We start from the raw sequence: 17,930 nt of genomic DNA on the forward strand, positions 1-17,930 counted from the left end.
GTTTCAACAGCAATGTGTTTACTATTAGAAATGGACCAGTGGGGTGGGTTAGAGAGTGGAAAGTAAGGACGTCTTCAAGTTTCTCATAGTGGAGGCCAACATACCATTTAGTTCTCTGGGGGCCCGCAAGGTACAACATAAGTTAATTTCTAGTTTGGCACCCATCCCTGGATCATTTCACAGTAGGAATTACCATATTAGAAATGTGCCTGCATTGCACAATGAGCAGGGGCCTGCTACAGGCCAGTTTTCAGTCAAGTTTCCCCTCAGTGAGGACTGTGGCTGTGATGAATGGGGTAAACGGAAAAGGTTCCTGCAAAGGAAATGTGACTGTTGGCTAGTTTTCTTCTATCTCACAACTCAAAGAACATTAGTCACAAACTGATAAAACAATGTGTCATTTCTAAGGCACTTACTTCTGAACTGCTGCAAGTGCTGGTCAAAAAACAGGATTTTTACATTATCCAAGCTCCTCAAAAGCCAGATATGGGGCATGCATTTTTTTTCCCCTCCACTTTCAAAATTGAGGAAGTAGAGAGCCAAAGAAGTCCTACCCATCTTTATGCTTCCCTCCCGTCAGAAAGCAGAGCTGGCCCTCCTATGGAAGCTGCATTTGCCATTCTGAGAGCTGTGCTCCCTCACTGAGTCATGCATCCTAATCAGCACTGGGAGGACAGAAGACTGTGTCCCAAGGAAGCAAGGAGAGCTGGCAAGAGAACCCCCTGGTTAGAAAGGGGAACCTCCAAAAGGAGGAGGAAAACAAGGGAGAAGTGTTAAACACTTCCAGGGTTTACAGATGCTGAGTTAGGTAACCCTAAGGCTGAAAGGACAACGCGGTGGACAAACTGAACTTTTTTTAAACTGTGGTTGGATCAGTGATAAAATTCTAAGCTGCTATTAGTATATAGCCTGGTTTTTCATTTTGTAAATTAGAAAAATGATTCAAAAACATTGCCTGAAGGTCACACAGTTCATTGTCCCCAAAGTGAGACCACACTCCAGACCTTGTATTTCTAGATCCAATGTTCTTTCCATTAATGTTGCATTAATAGAAAGACATTGGCTTCAAAGTCAGACACATCTAGATGGATTCAAATTCAGGTTCCCTGGCAACCTACTCCAGTATTCCTGTTGGGATAATCCCATGGACAGAGGAGCCTAGTGGGCTACAGTCCACTGGGTTGCAAAGAATTGGACACGACTGAGTGACCCAGCACACACACATACTAGGATTTCTGACAATTCACAGTCTCTGAAAGCCTCAGGTTTTAAAATCTGAAAATGGGGACCAATCTTTGTTTATATTTCTACATTTACTCTTTCTAATACTAGTACCAAATGCATAGAACAAAGGTTGGCACACAGTGGTGATTTGATTACATTTTAGTCGCTGCTTGTTTTTCAATCATAGGTTGTTATTTTAAAAAATATTTCTGCATCATCTATGTGCCAAGAAATTTACTAGGTACTTTAAAAAACAGAGGAAAAAAAATTAGACTAATAAGCAGGACTTGGTGGCACAAAAAGGTTAATAAAATCACTCAAAGAACTCAAGACTAAGAAAGTAGATTGTGCACTGAGATAAGATTATACAGATCAACACAGAGCAGTATTCAGAAACATCGGTTACTAGGAGGAAGAAAAGAATTATGTGAGAAACAAGCTATAGAGCCCTCCCTTCTTCCCTCCCTCCCTCGGCTCTTCTCTATTCACGGTAAAGCTCTAACAGGGGAACAAGATATTTATCAAACTTATTAGACCATGAAATATTTTTGTCAAGGAGCATTTTGGAGGCTCACTGTTCAGCATAATGACCTCTGGGAAAGCCTGGTTTAGACCCCCTGATATAGAGCACAGAGGCTAGTGGACAGCTGGAAGACCATGGAAAGAATAAGTCAAAGTCCCAAAGAAGTCCTCAACCAAAAGGGCCTGAGGACTGCTCTAAACTCAAGCTGCCTAATTACAAGGAGACTTGAGCAGAGCAAAAGGAATGAGAAATGGTATTTACTGAACATGTGTTCAGGTATATATCATATCGAACAATCCTAGAATGGAGGCATCATCAAAATGACTACATTTTTAAAAACTGAGCTAGAGTTAATGTATAATATTCTATGTTATAGGTGTACAACACAGTGATTCACAATTTTTAAAAGTTATATTTCATCTAGAGTTATTATAAAATATTGGCTATGTTCCTTGCACTGTACTATATACCCTTGTAGCTTATTTATATCTTTATCCATTCATCTGTTGATGGACAGTTAGGGTCCATCCATATCTTGGTAATTGTAAATAATGCTGCTATTAACATTGAGGTGCATATAGCTTTCAAATTAAGTGTTTTTGTTTTTTTTCAGATATACACCCAGGAGTGGAATTGCTGTCTCATATAGTAGATCTACTGTAGTTTTTTGAGAAACCTCCATATTGTTCTCCATAGTAGCTCACCAATTTACATTCCTACCAACACTGTAAGAGGGTTCTATTTTCCCCACATCTTCTCCAATATTTGTTATTTGGGCATCAATATGATTATTATTGAACAAATGCTGAAACTGAGAAAACTAAATGCCAGAGAAGTTGATTAATTTCCTAATGTCACAGTGCAAGAAGCTGAACTGAATCCTAACTCAAAAACCTGAATCCTTTCATACTGTCATCATGCATAAAGTATCATCACACCTGGTTTTCTGACTACAATAAGACAAAAACCAACTATATAAGATTTTGTACAAGGGCTGTGATAGTGATTTTCAAACTGTGCTCCTAGACAATTCCAAAGCAAAAAATCTTTATTTACACCATGGGAGAATTAGCTTTATCACATGCCTTGAAAGGGCAGGTGTGAACTATGTTTCTACATAAAGCATGAACTTGTTGTGCAACGGCTACCACAGGCAAAATTTTCTCAAATAAATACTGTAAAGGTGCCACTCTTCCAAAAATAAAATCAGTAACACAGACTTATTCAGAACTGAAAAATGAACTAGATGATGCTGAATATCATGAAGTGATCAGATACTCTTAGGGCAAAGTTTGCTAAATGAAGGGCATACTTGAACAAAATTTAAGAATTTTTCTGGCTTTAGTATTAATGAAATAGCTAAGCCATAGAAAATGTTGGACCTGCCACAACTCTCCTACTGGAGATTTGAGTAGAAAAGTCAGTCAAGGGCTTTGGGTAAAAGGTATATATAAATTGATGGAATTTGGAAATGAATTCATTCCAATCATCAATAGCTTTTTGCTTTTGAATTACAGGGAGGATATGTATCTGAGTTGCTACACATTTTGAAAAGCTGGTCCCAGGACCAAGCCCCTTCTAGATCACAGCCTTCCACAAGTGTGGGCTACAGAGCATGTCTGAGATAAAAACTCCCCACTTTTATAAGCCTTGAGACTCTGGGCTAAAAGTTCCAACCTCCAATCAAAACGGATTCTATTTTGTAGGTGGGGGAATTTAAAAATTAAATGACTTCCCATGAATTTACAGTCAAAAACAGAATAGCAAGCTGACATTAGGTTCTCCACTTGTTGAGTCAGGCCATTTTTTTTTTTTTTTAAGTCTATGAAAACAGTCTCCAAAAACTAAATATGACACATATCAATTCTTACATATGGTGACAGAATGAATCACTTTCCCTATGTACTTAAGCACAGACTCTTTCTTACTTTAGAAAGGCATTTTGAAGAGGTCCTGAAACAAATCTGATTCTCTGTGACCTGTAAGCAGAGAAAGAAAATCTAACAGGCCGTGAAGGCTGCCAGTTGAAATCCATATAAAGAAATGAGTAACAAAAAAGCTGCTCACCAATTGTCTTCCACCAGTCCTGTGACAACAGACGTGACTTTGTCACTTAGTGGAATAAAACAGGTGGGGATGATGTTCAGCGAGTGCCCACAAGTACAGCCAAATGGGGTTACAGATTTATGAACTTGCATCTCTTCTGACTTGGTCAGAATAACATCTAGTTATTTTCTGCATCTCCCAGGGGTTAAAGGAACTAGGCAGAGGAAATGGCCCAGAGTGGGGACAGCGGCGAACTAGAGACCACCTGTCCTAAGTTGAAGCGATGTCTGTTCCTCAACCCCAGCTGGTTAAAGTCATACAGGAAAATAAGTGCACCATTACTAGTTTTTCCAACTGTTTTTTTAGACGCAGCTAGAAATCTCTCCCTACTTTAAACTATTTCTAATTCAATCTTTAAAATGTTCTACTTGCCAACAAGACACTTCTTTAGGTCAGATGAGGAGTAAGAGTTGCCAGTTTCCACATACACTACCATGTATAAAAGAGATAGCCAGAGGGAATTTGCTGTATGACTCAGGGAACTCAAACTAGGGCTCCGTGACAACCTAGCAGGGCCGGATGGGGAGGGAGGTTCACCAGGGAGGGGAAACACGTGTACCTATGGCTGATTCATGTTGATGTATGGCAGAAACCAACACAATATTGTAAAGCAATTTCCTTCAATAAAAAATAAATAAATTGAAAAAAAAAGGGACATATGTTTAAGTTTACCAATAGCATTAAAAGAACAGATAATTATTTCAGATATACTTAAAGAAAACTTAAAGTATAACTAGGAACACTTTTTAATGTTTAATGTCAATCATACCTTGGTCTGCTGCTGCTGCTAAGTCGCTTCAGTCGTGTCCGACTCTATTCGACCCCATAGACGGCAGCCCACCAGGCTCCCCCGTCCCTGGGATTCTCCAGGCAAGAACACTGGAGTGGGTTGCCATTTCCTTCTCCAGTGCATGAAAGTGAAAAGTGAAAGCAAAGTCGCTTAGTCAGGTCTGACTCTTAGCGGCCCCATGGACTGCAGCCTACCAGGCTCCTTCGTCCATGGGAATTTCCAGGCAAGAGTACTGGGGTGGGGTGCCATTGCCTTCTAACCTTTATTTTAAATGAAGATCATGATTACAATATACTTTTTTCTTTTTCATTTATTCACCCTTTCCCTTCTCAAAACTTCTCCTAGCTTGAGATATAAGATCATGAGACTTTTTTGTGGAGGGAGATGAAAAGACATGAAATAATATATGTAACATGCCTAGAAAAATGCCTGGCACAAAGGAAGAGCCCCAAGATTGCAAGTACCTGTGGTCACTGTGAATATTATTAGCTGTCAAAGTACTCCCAGGGCTGATCTATAACTTGGGGAAGGTTGTATTAATTCTTATGGCTGAGCTATTATAGAATGCTTCTGCTCACGGACTCACTTCTGTACCACCCTCTTCAGCAATCTGCTTCTTTAATTAATTCCCACTGCAGCTTCTCTGAGACAGCTGGCAATCTTTTACACATCAGAACAAAGAGCAAGGTCTCTGTAGAGCATTTTGCAACAAAGGAGATAAGGGCCCCCCTCTCTCCCCTACTTTGTCCCCTAGGAGTCAGAGGTACTTTTCCACTTTTTTGTTTCTTTGTGAAATGGACTTATTCCCTCCCCCAAACTATTTAAGCCAAGCTGTTCAGGGGTGGCCTGAATTCATACCCCATAAGGCTGCCCTGGTAGCTCAGACTGTAAAGAATCTATCTGCAATTCAGGAGACCCAGGTTTGATCCCTGGGTTGGGAAGATCCCCTGGAGTAGGAAATGGCAACCCCACTCCAGAGTTCTTGCCTGGGAAATTCCATAGACAGGGAGCCTGGCGGGCTACAGTCCATGGGGTTGCAAAGAGTCACACATGACTTATTTAGTGATCTTTCTGCTACCTGCAGTAGTTTCATATAAAATCAAATATACAATCTCAGTTATTTAAAAAAGTATACTATCACCTAATGGAAAGAAGAATATTTGATCCACAAACTCACTGAATTAGCATGTAATGACCTAGCACTATACAACCACCAAGTCTGATTTCAATTTCACTAATGTTCTCTCCTGAGATATGGGGTCAACCCCAGTTATCAGTAAACTGGAATCAGTGCCTGATTCAATATTTACTTATGTCAAATTATGACTGTGAAACTTCCTGTTATAGCCCCAGCAAGTAAATACCAAACATAAGGGAATGATAATTAGTGGGACAAAGGAAACGATCCCTCAGACTTTCTGGACTTCACAAAGGAGCTCAAGTCAGCAGCATCCAAGTGCTCTCTGGGGATATGGAATGGCTGATCCAGCACAATTCTTCCTCCTACTAGGTCCACTTCCTTAACTGCCTGACATCACATTGCAGACATGTGCTAGGCAACACACAGAAACGAACACAAGGCTGGGAGGACACCCAACAAAATAATTTGCAATGTGCATAGGAAACTATTTCAGAGCTTTCTTATTTACAATGAAAGTCTAAATACTCGATCTTCTTCCCTGCATTCCAAATAAAACCATCATTTCTCCAATCAAATCTTTCCCCAAATGCATCTGTGGTATTTTTTTAAAAAATAGGAATTCAATTCTACTAAAAATGGCATTCAAGACTTTCATCCCCAGGATAAACTCAAGACTTGGTGGCAGGTACACAGTGGAGATGCTGTCTTGGTAAATGTGTCAAAAAAGCGGAGTATTTACTTCAACACATGAGAAAGCCAAGCATCAAATAACCAGTTCAGTGGAATCAAAGAAATATACCTGCAGGTTTTCAATTTCTTCTTTGTGCTCCCTCTTCAAGTGTAAAATAGCAGCTTGGTATTCTGTAAGATCACAAAAGAAGTCAATTACAAAGAAGCACAAAATTATGCACAGAATTCTAATGAGTAGCTCTAAGATTCCATAAGCCCTCCTACCAGTCAACTGAGTAAATAAATACCATAGTTTGACATTAACCTGACAAAAGATGATAAACACTGGGGCAAAATACAACTAGAAACTCAAGATAGAAGGGAGATTTCCCCCCCGATTTAGCAAATCCTGGAATATGAAATGTCCAAAATTAAGCAGAGAGGATAGAGTTTAAAAAAAAAAAAAAAAAGACACGAGTGCCCCAGATAAAGACTGATCAGGTGTTTGTCTTAAGAAGGAGTTGGAAGCTAAAGACCCACAGAGAACAAATATAGTCATGTTAAGAGAAGACACACAGGAAATAAAAGAAAATGTCTCCATGTGAGATCAGAGAACTCTATTTTTAACTGTTTCCAAAAAAAAAAAAATCTCCATTTGAATGCAAGACTAATAAGCCAGCACCCAGGGCCGACTTTAATCTTTAAGATAACTTCAAAAAGTCAAGACCATTTGTCATGTGGATGAGAGACTCGAGGGTGAGTTGAGGTTGAAAGGAGGATGAAAATAAATTTCTGGTCCAATTTTAGTCCGAGTCTAATACTGTTTATTCCAATAGTCAGTCCCAAGTGTACACAGGAACTCCTGCCAACCACTAAAACGACATCCCACTGGCGAATCAAATTCCCTTCCAGCAGGATGACTTAGAACGTGGGGTCACAGCACTACACAGGCTGTAGACAACCACAAAGAAAAACACTCGGAGAAAACACTGTCGTGGGATAAGTTTCCGTTTTTATTTTATTTTTTTTTTACAAATGTGTTTGGGACTGTGATTATGAGTAAGAAAGACATCAGATGTCACTTAAAAGTGTATGAAAAGGCAGGCTATTTCTTCAGGTGGATTCCAGAAATCGGGCAAGAAAGTTTAAGTTTCCAATCAAAAGTAGATGACACACTACTATACATAAAATAGATAACTAATAAGAACCTACTGAAAGGGAACTCTTCTCAGTACTCTGTAATGACTGGTGAGGGAAAAGAATCTAAAAAAGAGTCGATATATGTGCATATGTATAACTGATTCATTTTGCTGTACAGCAGAAACTAACACAACATTGTAAGTCAACTATATTCCAATTTTTTTTTTTTTTAATGCATGAGGAAAATCTTCAGGAAAGCTGTAAGAAAAAACAGTGTTGCTGTTGATAATTAAGACTAGCCACATCACTACTCTGATGGGGAATGTGTTCCACTGAACTACAATCCCTCAGCAAGTTCTGTGGGTTCTACCTCCAAACCCTACCTTCAATCAAACCACTTCTCACCAACCCTATAAGCACCACTATGGTCTAAGCCACCACCATCTTTTCTCTGGACTACCATGGTAATCCTCTTTCACTCCCACCACCTCCATGACTCATTCTCAGCCTAAATGATCTGCTAAAGTGGAGGGTTCAGGATGGGGAACACATGTATACCTGTGGCGGATTCATTTTGATATTTGGCAAAACTAATACAATTATGTAAAGTTTAAAAATAAAATAAAATTAAAAAAAGAAACAAACAAACAAAAAAACATAAACCAGATCACGTCTCATCCCTGTGCTTTCCACTGTATTTGGACTAAAATAAAAACTCCAGGCTGTAGCCCATTAAGGTCTGACCCTGCTCCTACACACCTTCTACACGCCACCTTCCCCTCTCGTTATACACCAGGCACGCTGGCTCTCTTCCTATTCCTTGAACTTGTTAAGTTCTTTTCTATTTCAAAATCTTTACTAACAATGTAGACAGTAATAACGGATTGTATTTATTGAGCACGTACTATATATCAGGAATTACCTAAGTATTTCATAGCAATTAACTCATTTCATCCCTACAATAACCCTATGATGTAGGTGCATTATCCCCATTATCCAAAGAAGCAAAATAAGTCGCATAGCTAAAAAACGTGCATAATTCATCTGGTTAATATATACATAAACTGTGGCATGTCCATAGAATTCAATACTACTCAACAATAGTAATAATACATCAACAAAGACAAATATCAAAGGCGTTATGCACAGTGAAGGAAGTCAGCCTCGGGTTAACCGTTCTTTAATTTCATATAACATTCTGGAGAAGGCAATGGCACCCCACTCCAGTACTCTTGCCTGGAAAATCCCATGGACAGAGGAGCCTGGTGGGCTGAAGTCCATGGGGTCGCTAGGAGTCGGACACGACTGAGCAACTTCACTTTCACTCTTCACTTCCCTGCATTGGAGAAGGAAATGGCAACCCACTCCAGTGTTCCTGCCTGGAGAATCCCAGGGACGGGGGAGCCTGGTGGGCTGCCGTCTACGGGGTCGCACAGAGTCAGACACAACTGAAACAACTTAGCAGCTTAGCAGCAACATTCTGGAGAAGGCAAAACCACACAGATGAAGAACAGACCAGAGCAACGGTGGCCAGAAGTTAGACACAGGGGAATGCTGGACTACAACGGAGCAGCATACAAAGGAATTTTGAGGGTGACTATCCTCGGTCGTGATTATGGTGGTGCTTACATGAATCTACACATCTGGTTAAAACTCAGAATCAGAATTCTTATACAAAAAAGAAAAAAGTTAACACTATAGTACATTAAAATTCTTTAAAACTTACAAATATTTAACTTCTGAATGCTTTCCCTAGGAGAGTCACCATAACACAAGAATACTTGTTACTACCACTTCTATTCATGGTTTTCCTAAGGGTACCAGCAGATGCAGTAGAACAAGAAAAAAGAAAAACACGTGCACACACACACATACACACACACATATATAAAAGGGAAACATAAACTCATTATTCACTATGACTGCGTATTTAAAAAATCCAAAAGATTCTATAGGTAAAATATTAGAATACATGAGTTTAGTAGAATTGATGGATGTAAAATTAGAATACAAAAATCGTGATATCACCAACAGTTTAAAGAAAAAAACTTGACATTTACAAGTACCTCTAAAAATATAAAGTACTTAAAAAGAACCTAACCAAAAAATGCAAGACTTCATATGAGGAAATAGAAACACTATATATAAATGTATTACAAAGAAAGACATAGAAAGTAGCAAATCATGTTTTGGGTGATTCCATAGTGTAGAGATCAGTTCAGTTCAGTCGCTCAGTCGTGTCCGACTCTTTGCGATCCCATGAATCACAGCACGCCAGGCCTCCCTGTCCATCACCAACTGCTGGAGTTCACTCAAACTCATGTCCATCAAGTCGGTGATGCCATCCAGCTATCTCATCCTCTGTCATCCCCTTTTTCTCCTGCCCCCAATCCCTCCCAGCATCAGGGTCTTTTCCAATGAGTCAACTCTTCGCATGAGGTGGCCAAAGTATTTTCAACATCAGTCCTTCTAATTAACACCCACGACTAATTTCCTTTAGGATAGACTGGCTGGATCTCCTTGCAGTGTAAAGATGGATCTTCCCAAATTGGTCTAACAATCCAATGCAATCTCATTCAACATTTCTCAGGGTTTTTCTTTTGTTCAAACTTAAGGACCTCATTCTGAAATGTATATTGAAGCATGAACATGCAAAAAGCCAAGAAACTTCACAAAAATATAAAGGTAAGACAACATGCCTTATTATGTAACAATAATTACTTTTTCCTATCACAACGCAATTATGGTGGTGTGGTACTAAAAGAGGAACTAATAGACTAGGAGACTAGAAATACAACATAAACTTATGGTTACTTGGTACAACAGAAGCAGCACAAAAGATCTTTCTTTACAATAAAGAGCAGTCTTTTCAATAATTATTGGTTGGGAAAAGTGGATAGTCACAAAAACATGAAGCTTGATCCCAACTTTATACCATGGAATAGTCATTCTAAATTGATAAAGAGTTACACTGTACAAAACCAAGTATCTTATAAGCAACACAGAGTAAGAGTTTTATAACTTCAGGATAGGAAAGAACTTAAGATTCAAAAAAGCATTACATATAAAGGATAAAAGTAATAAACTCAACTATATTAAAATTAAGAACTTTTCATCAATATACTATAAAAAGAGAGAAAAGACAAGCCAGAGAGTAGGAGAATATAATTGGAACCCATAACCAAAGATCTAGTATAAATATATGTGTGAATAGTTCCTTAAAAAACTACAGAAAATGAAAAATAGCTAAATGCGTTAATAGGCACTGTGAAAGAGGACATGCAAGTAACAGATACATTCAGTTCAGTTCAGTTCAGTCGCTCAGTCGTGTCCGACTTTTTGTGATCTCATGAATCACAGCATTCCAGGTCTCCCTGTCCATCACCAACTCCCGGAGTTCACTCAGACTCACGTCCATCGAGTCAGTGATGCCATCCAGCCATCTCATCCTCTGTCGTCCCCGTCTCCTCCTGCCCCCAATCCCTCCCAACATCAGGGTCTTTTCCAATGAGTCAACTCTTCGCATGAGGTGGCCAAAGTACTGGAGTTTCAGCTTCAGCATCAGTCCTTCCAATGAACACCCAGAACTGATCTCCTTTAAGATGGACTGGCTGGATCTCCTTGCAGTCCAAGGGACTCTCAATTGTCTTCTCCAACACCACACTTCAAAAGCATCAATTCTTCAGCACTCAGCCTTCTTCACAGTCCAACTCTCACATCCATACATGACCACTGGAAAAACCATAGCCTTGACTAGACGAACCTTTGTTGGCAAAGTAACATTTCTGCTTTTGAATATGCTATCTAGGTTGGTCATAACTTTCCTTCCAAGGAGTAAGCGTCTTTTAATTTCATGGCTGCAGTCACCATCTGCAGTGATTTTGGAGCCCCCCAAAATAAAGTCTGACACTGTTTCCACTGTTTCCCCATCTATTTCCCATGATGTGGTGGGACCAGATGCCATGATCTTTGTTTTCTGAATGTTGAGCTTTAAGCCAACTTTTTCACTCTCCTCTTTCACTTTCATCAAGAGGCTTTTGAGTTCCTCTTCACTATCTGCCATAAGGGTGGTGTCATCTGCATATCTGAGGTTATTGAGATTTCTCCCAGCAATCTTGATTCCAGCTTGTGCTTCCTCCAGCCCAGCGTTTCTCATGATGTACTCTGAATATAAGGTAAATGAGCAGGCTGACAATATTCAGCCTTGACGTACTCCTTTTCCTATTTGGAACCAGTCTGTTGTTCCATGTCCAGTTCTAACTCTTGCTTCCTGACCTGCATATAGGTTTCTCAAGAGGCAAGTCATGTGGTCTGGTATTCCCATCTCTTTCAGAATTTTCCACAGTTTATTGTGATCCACACAGTCAAAGGCTTTGGTATAGTCAATAAAGCAGAAATAGATGTTTTTCTGGAACTCTTTTCTTTTTCGATTATCCAGCGGATGTTGGCAATTTGATCTCTGGTTCCTCTGCCTTTTCTAAAACTAGCTTGAACATCTGGAAGTTGACGGTTCACGTATTGCTGAAGCCTGGCTTGGAGAACTTTGAGCATTACTTTACTAGCGTGTGAGATGAGTGCAACTGTGTGCTAGTTTGAGCATTCTTTGGCATTGCCTTTCTTTGGGATTGGAATGAAAACTGACCTTTTCCAGTCCTGTGGCCACTGCTGAGTTTTCCAAATTTGCTGGCATATTGAGTGCATCATCTTTCAGGATTTGAAATAGCTCAACTGGAATTCTATCACCTCCACTAGCTTTGTTTGTAGTGATGCTTTCTAAGGCCCACTTGACTTCACATTCCAGGATATCTGGATCTAGGTGAGTGATCACACCATTGTGATTATCTGGGTCATGAAGATCTTTTTTGTACAGTTCTGTGTATTCTCGCCATCTCTTAATATCTGTTAGGTCCATACCATTTCTGTCCTTTATCAAGCCCATCTTTGCATGAAATGTTCCCTTGGTATCTCTAATTTTCTTGAAGAGATCTCTAGTCTTTCCCATTCTGTTGTTTTTGTCTATTTCTTTGCATTGATTGCTGAGGAAGGCTTTCTTATCTCTCCTTGCAATTCTTTGGAACTCTGCATTAAGATGCTTATATCTTTCCTTTTCTCCTTTGCTTTTTGGTTCTCTTCTTTTTGCAGCTATTTGTAAGGCCTCCCAACAGCCATTTTGCTTTTTTGCATTTCTTTTCGATGGGGATGGTCTTGATCCCTGTCTCCTGTACATTGTCACGAACCTCCATCCATAGTTCATCAGGCACTCTATCAGATACATTACCTGTGCCTATTCTCATTTAGCAATCAGGAAGAAAGTTATACAGAACTGACTGCTGGTGAAGATGTAGAGCAATGGAAACCCTCAAGCCCTTGCAGTAGGAATGCAAATTGGTACAATCACTATGGAAAATGTTCAACAATTTCTAATAAAGTTGAAGATATCCATACCTCCTTATCCCAAAATTCTATATCTAGGTTCACAAATGAAAGACTATACAAGAAAAGCAAACAATATTAACAAAATCAGGAAAATGGTGCCATCCAGGAGAAGAGGAGCTGAGACGGGTTATGAGGGAAGAAGGGCTTTCAATGAAAATATCTTCTTTAGCCTCCATGGGGATTCCCAGGTGGCTTTAGTGGTAAAGAACCCACCTGCCAATGCAGGAGATGTTAAGATGCAGGTTCAGTCCCTGGTTTGAGAAGATCCCCTGGAGAAGGAAATGGCAACTCACTCCAGTATTCTTGCCTGGAGAATTCCACTGACAGAGGAGCCTGGCAGGCTATGGTCCATAGACTCACAAAGAGTCTGACAAGACTGAAGTGACTTAGCACTAGCACTAGGTTCTATGTCTTTTATATTATTTCCTTTATGCATACCTAGCATTAAAGTTGAAGAAGGTAATGGCAACCCACTCCAGTACTCTAGCCTGGAAAATCCCATGGACGGAGGGGCCTGGTGGGCTGCAGTCCATGGGGTCGCTAGGAGTTGGACACAACTGAGCGACTTCACTTTCAATTTTCACTTTCATGCATTGGAGAAGGAAATGGCAACCCACTCCAGTGTTCTTGCCTGGAGAATCCCAGGGACGGGGGAGCCTGGTGGGCTGCCGTCTATGGGGTCGCACAGAGTCAGACACGACTGAAGCAACTTAGCAGCAGCAGCAGCAGCAGCAGCATTAAAGTATAAGAAAAAGATTGCTAAGGTTATATTTATATATATTAGCTTCTTCACATGTCATAAAAAGAATATTAAAAAGCAGAGACATCACTTTGCCAACAAAGGTCCGTCTAGCCAAAGCTATGGTTTTTCCAGTAGTCATGTATGGATGTGAAAGTTGGATCATAAAGAAGGCTGAGTGCTGAAGAATTGATGCTTTTGAACTGTGGTATTGAAGAAGACTCTTGAGAGTCTCTTGGACTGCAAGGAGATCAAGCCAGTCAATTCTAAAGGAAATCAACCCTGAATATTCATTGGAAGAACTGATGCTGAAGTTCTAATACTTTGGCACCTGCTACGAAGAACTGACTCATTTGAAAAGACCCTGATGCTGGGAAAGATTGAAGGCAGGAGGAAAAGGGGACGACTAAGGATGAAATGATTGGATGACATCACTGACTCAATGGACATGAGTTTGAGCAAGCTCCAGGAGATGGTGAAGGACAGGGAAGCCTGGCATATTGCTGTCCTTGGGGTCGCCAAGAGCTGGACATGACTGAGCGACTGAACACCACCACCATGTCATAAAAAGAATATCATATAGGTATAAGAGAGTTGTTGTTGGGTCGCTAAGTCGTGTCCAATTCTTTGCGACCCCACAGACTGTAGTTGGCCAGGCTCCACTCTCCATGGGATTTCCCAGACAAGAATACTGGAGTGGGTTGCCATTTCCTTCTCTAGGGGATCTTCCAGACTCAGGGATCAAGCCCATGTTTCCTGCATTGGCAGGCAGACTCTTTACCACTGAACTATCTGGGAAGCCCCTAAAAGAGTCTTCTAGGTGGATCAAATAAGAACAGTTTAGTAAGTGTGAGTCTTGTATAAGTGTTGAGCCCTAACCAAAGTGATGATCAACATTTAAACCTGAATCAATTCCAAGTCTCCACAAAGTAGGCAAAGGAAGCTTAGCCAAACCAGCCTTCTTTCAACACTGGTGCCCCTTGGGAATAATACCTATTTACATCCTAAAGAGAAACATTGTAGAATATATTTTGAAATGATTCTTTTTTGGTAAACTGTACCTGGAAGGGCGTGACATATAGTTCTGACTAATCAACAGACTGATGAAGATCACTGCAAAGCTAATACCCAGTAAATCTTGATTCATCTCCTCTTCAAACAACAGTTTTGTGCCAACAGTCCTAGTGTGACAGGTGGCAAGAAAACACATTCCCATTCGTGACAAAGATGATAAAATACAATAAGCGGGCAGCACGCAGAAGGAGGAAGTTAACACCCTTGCTTGTGGAATACTCCCTTTGAGGGTTCATAAGAGAATGGTAAGAGAGGATAAAGGTTACAGAAAAATGAATTATGGTTGGTGGTTTTCAACTGTGTCCTGCTAGTGGCAGTCCCCTCCCTCCACACTTTTTGGGTTTGCAAATACCCTGGAGAAGACCAAGGCAGTCTCTTGGGGGCAACGATGGGGAGGCAGTGGTCTCTGTTCAACACAAAGGATGTTTTTGTTTCTTAAAAAGAGAACTTGACCCTAAAATTCAGTAGCTTTGGGACTCTAATCAATGTGTGAAAAAGAGGAATAGAGGTTCTGAATATCAGGCCTTGAAAACGGTAGACTTCTCTGAAGCCTCATTAGCCTCAATGGAAATTAACAAATGGATTTAAATAATCTAGCCCACAAAAGAAGCAGTTTGAATAATGTCTTTTAGGGAAATAATACATGATATGGAAAGACAGAAAAAGGATCCTGACTTGCAGGATTCAACATTTTGGGAGGAGGTAAGAACTTCCCTCCATAAAAATAGAGCTTTTTCTAGTCAAGTACTTGGTCTAATTGGTAGCAACCCCTTTTACTATACAGACCTTTCTTTTTGATCAGTTCCCAACAACAAAAGGTACTTTCTGCAGGTACCATCACAGGGGTGTATTCTTCAACTCACCAAGAACAAAATTAAAGATGACCTCTCTAACATGGGAGTAGTAACCACTACTACAGTTTATCACTGACTGCATGAGTTTCTCTTAATCACATACATTATACACAAGTACAGGTGACATTACGGAGTGCTATTTCTCAAGAACTGTTCTAAGCACTTTACATAGGTTAATTCATGCCATCCTCACACCACACTTATAAGGTCGATCTTATCATATCAATACCCATTTTACAGATGGAGAGACTGAGGCGAATGGTTAAACAACTACCCTTAGACCACATGCTGGTCAGTACCAATGATGTCATTCAAGCCCAAAGAACCCGTCTTATTTCCTTAACAGAGTTTTGTTTGCTTATTTTATTTGTGAGTTACTGTTGTTCTTATGGTTGGGTAAGCATCAGGTATAAACAAAATTCCAAATGCCTGAGAACTTAAAGGTTGTTGACATTATCCAATTTCAAGAATCACTTGTAAAATTGGGACAATTTTCCCCTAACTCTTTAAAAGAGGCTGCCGCTGCTGCTGCTAAGTCGCTTCAATCGTATCCGACTCTGTACGACCCCATAGATGGCCGCCCACCAGGCTCCTCCGTCTATGGGATTTTCCAGGCAAGAGTACTGGAGTGGGGTGCCATTGCCTTCTCCGTTAAAAGAGGCAGGGGTCTTTTTAATCACAGTGAGGTTTGATGAGTGTGGGGTCAACATGAACAGCGTGAGTTACAATGGACGGTTCCATCAAGTTATATGACTGATCCGTTCGTCGTCTCCTCGGAGACTTCCCAGCCTATAGTCACCAGTGTGTGGTTAAATCTGGTTTTCATTTATACTCTGTGTACACACACATCCAATATATCTCAGCCCTCCCCAACATACTCACATGACACTGACAGAACTAGATTATGCACACAGCTGGGGGATTGGAGACTTTCTGATTTCCCCCCAAATGAAAAACAGCTCTGTTTCTGCCCACAGACTCTAATGTGTGCACTGCGTGTATCGCACAGGGGCTTTACCCATTGTCTTATATTGTTCAGAAACGTGTTCAAGTACATATCTTCGGTTTTAACGGAAAAGGATGCTTCCTCCGAATTATGTTTGGAGACTATTCAGTGTTCCAAGGCTTTGCACACACACCAGTGAGGTCATACTTTCAGTAACAGACAGCTGGACTTTATTTTAACAGTTGAATACTTATTTTATGTGCCTTAGAAAAAAGTCAAACTAGCACATAAAACCTATGCTACTGTGAGTATTACTGCTATAAGACACTGTTAGAAGATGCAGTTTAGTCCTGGACCCACAGCATCAGTGTCACCTGGAACTTCTTGTTCAGTCACGAAGTCGTGTCCGACTCTTAGCAATCCCCATGGACTGCAGCATGCCTGGCTTCCCTGGCCTTCACTGTGTCCCGGAGCTAGCTCAAACTCATGTCCACTGAGTCGGTGATGCCATCCAACCGGCTCATCCTCTGTCGCCCTCTTCTCCTCCTGCCCTCAATCTTTCCCAAGGGTATTTTCCTATGAGTTGGCTCTTTGCATTGGGTGGCTAAAGTATTGAAGCTTCAGCTTTAGCAACAGTCCTTCCAATGAATATTCAGGATTGATTTTCTTTAGGATTGATTGTTTGATTTCCTTATAGTCCAAGGGACTCTCAAGAGTCTTCTCCAGCACCATAATTAGAAAGCAACTTCTTAGAAATCATCATTCTTAGGCCTATCCTAGACCTACTGATTAAGAAACTGAGAGAACACTTTAACAAGCTCCCCAAGTAATAAGGCATGCTAAAGTTTGAGAATCATTGCTTTAAGATAAAGTTAATTTTATTTAAGCAAAAAGAAAACAAAAAATCAATTGGTTTAAAGAAGAAATTAAAAAATAATAAAAGTAGTCTAAGGATATACCCCAAATTAAGGAGCTGGGGAGAGCTGGGACCTGGGACCCCTAAGTGAGTGCTCCAGTGCATCCATCCTCAGTCGCTCAGTCATGTCCAACTCTTTGTGACCCCATGGACTGTAGCCCACCTGGCTTCTCTGTCCATGGGATTATCCCAGCAAGAATGCTGGAGTGAGCTGCCATTTCCTCCTCCAGGGGATCTTTCCAACCCAGGGATTGAACCTCAGTCTCCTGCAATTCCTGCCATGTCAGGTGGGTTCTTTACCACTGAGCCACCTGGGAAGATAGGCTACAGTGCTTCAGTTCAGTTCAGTCGCTCAGTCGTGTCCGACTCTTT

At 40.5% G+C, this 17,930-nt stretch overlaps 1 protein-coding gene across 26 annotated transcripts in view; it reads right to left on the reverse strand.

The window, feature by feature from the left end:
- The window catches only part of FMN1 (formin 1), a 497,211-nt gene that overhangs the window by 271,936 nt on the left and 207,345 nt on the right, over nucleotides 1-17,930 (reverse strand). For all 26 annotated transcript variants that reach the window (XR_015135041.1, XM_086322043.1, XM_086322036.1 and 23 more), the window contains one exon: nucleotides 6,584-6,645. Coding sequence is in view for 25 of the 26 variants with exons in the window: in XM_086322043.1 (XP_086178169.1) it covers nucleotides 6,584-6,645 (62 nt within the window). In the remaining variant the exon portion in view is untranslated. The remainder of the gene's footprint in view (nucleotides 1-6,583; nucleotides 6,646-17,930) is intronic.

This window comes from Bos grunniens, chromosome 10, assembly GCF_055505025.1.
Source record: "Bos grunniens cultivar Pamir isolate PY7600 chromosome 10, Bosgru_T2T1.0, whole genome shotgun sequence".
Lineage (NCBI taxonomy): Eukaryota > Metazoa > Chordata > Mammalia > Artiodactyla > Bovidae > Bos > Bos grunniens.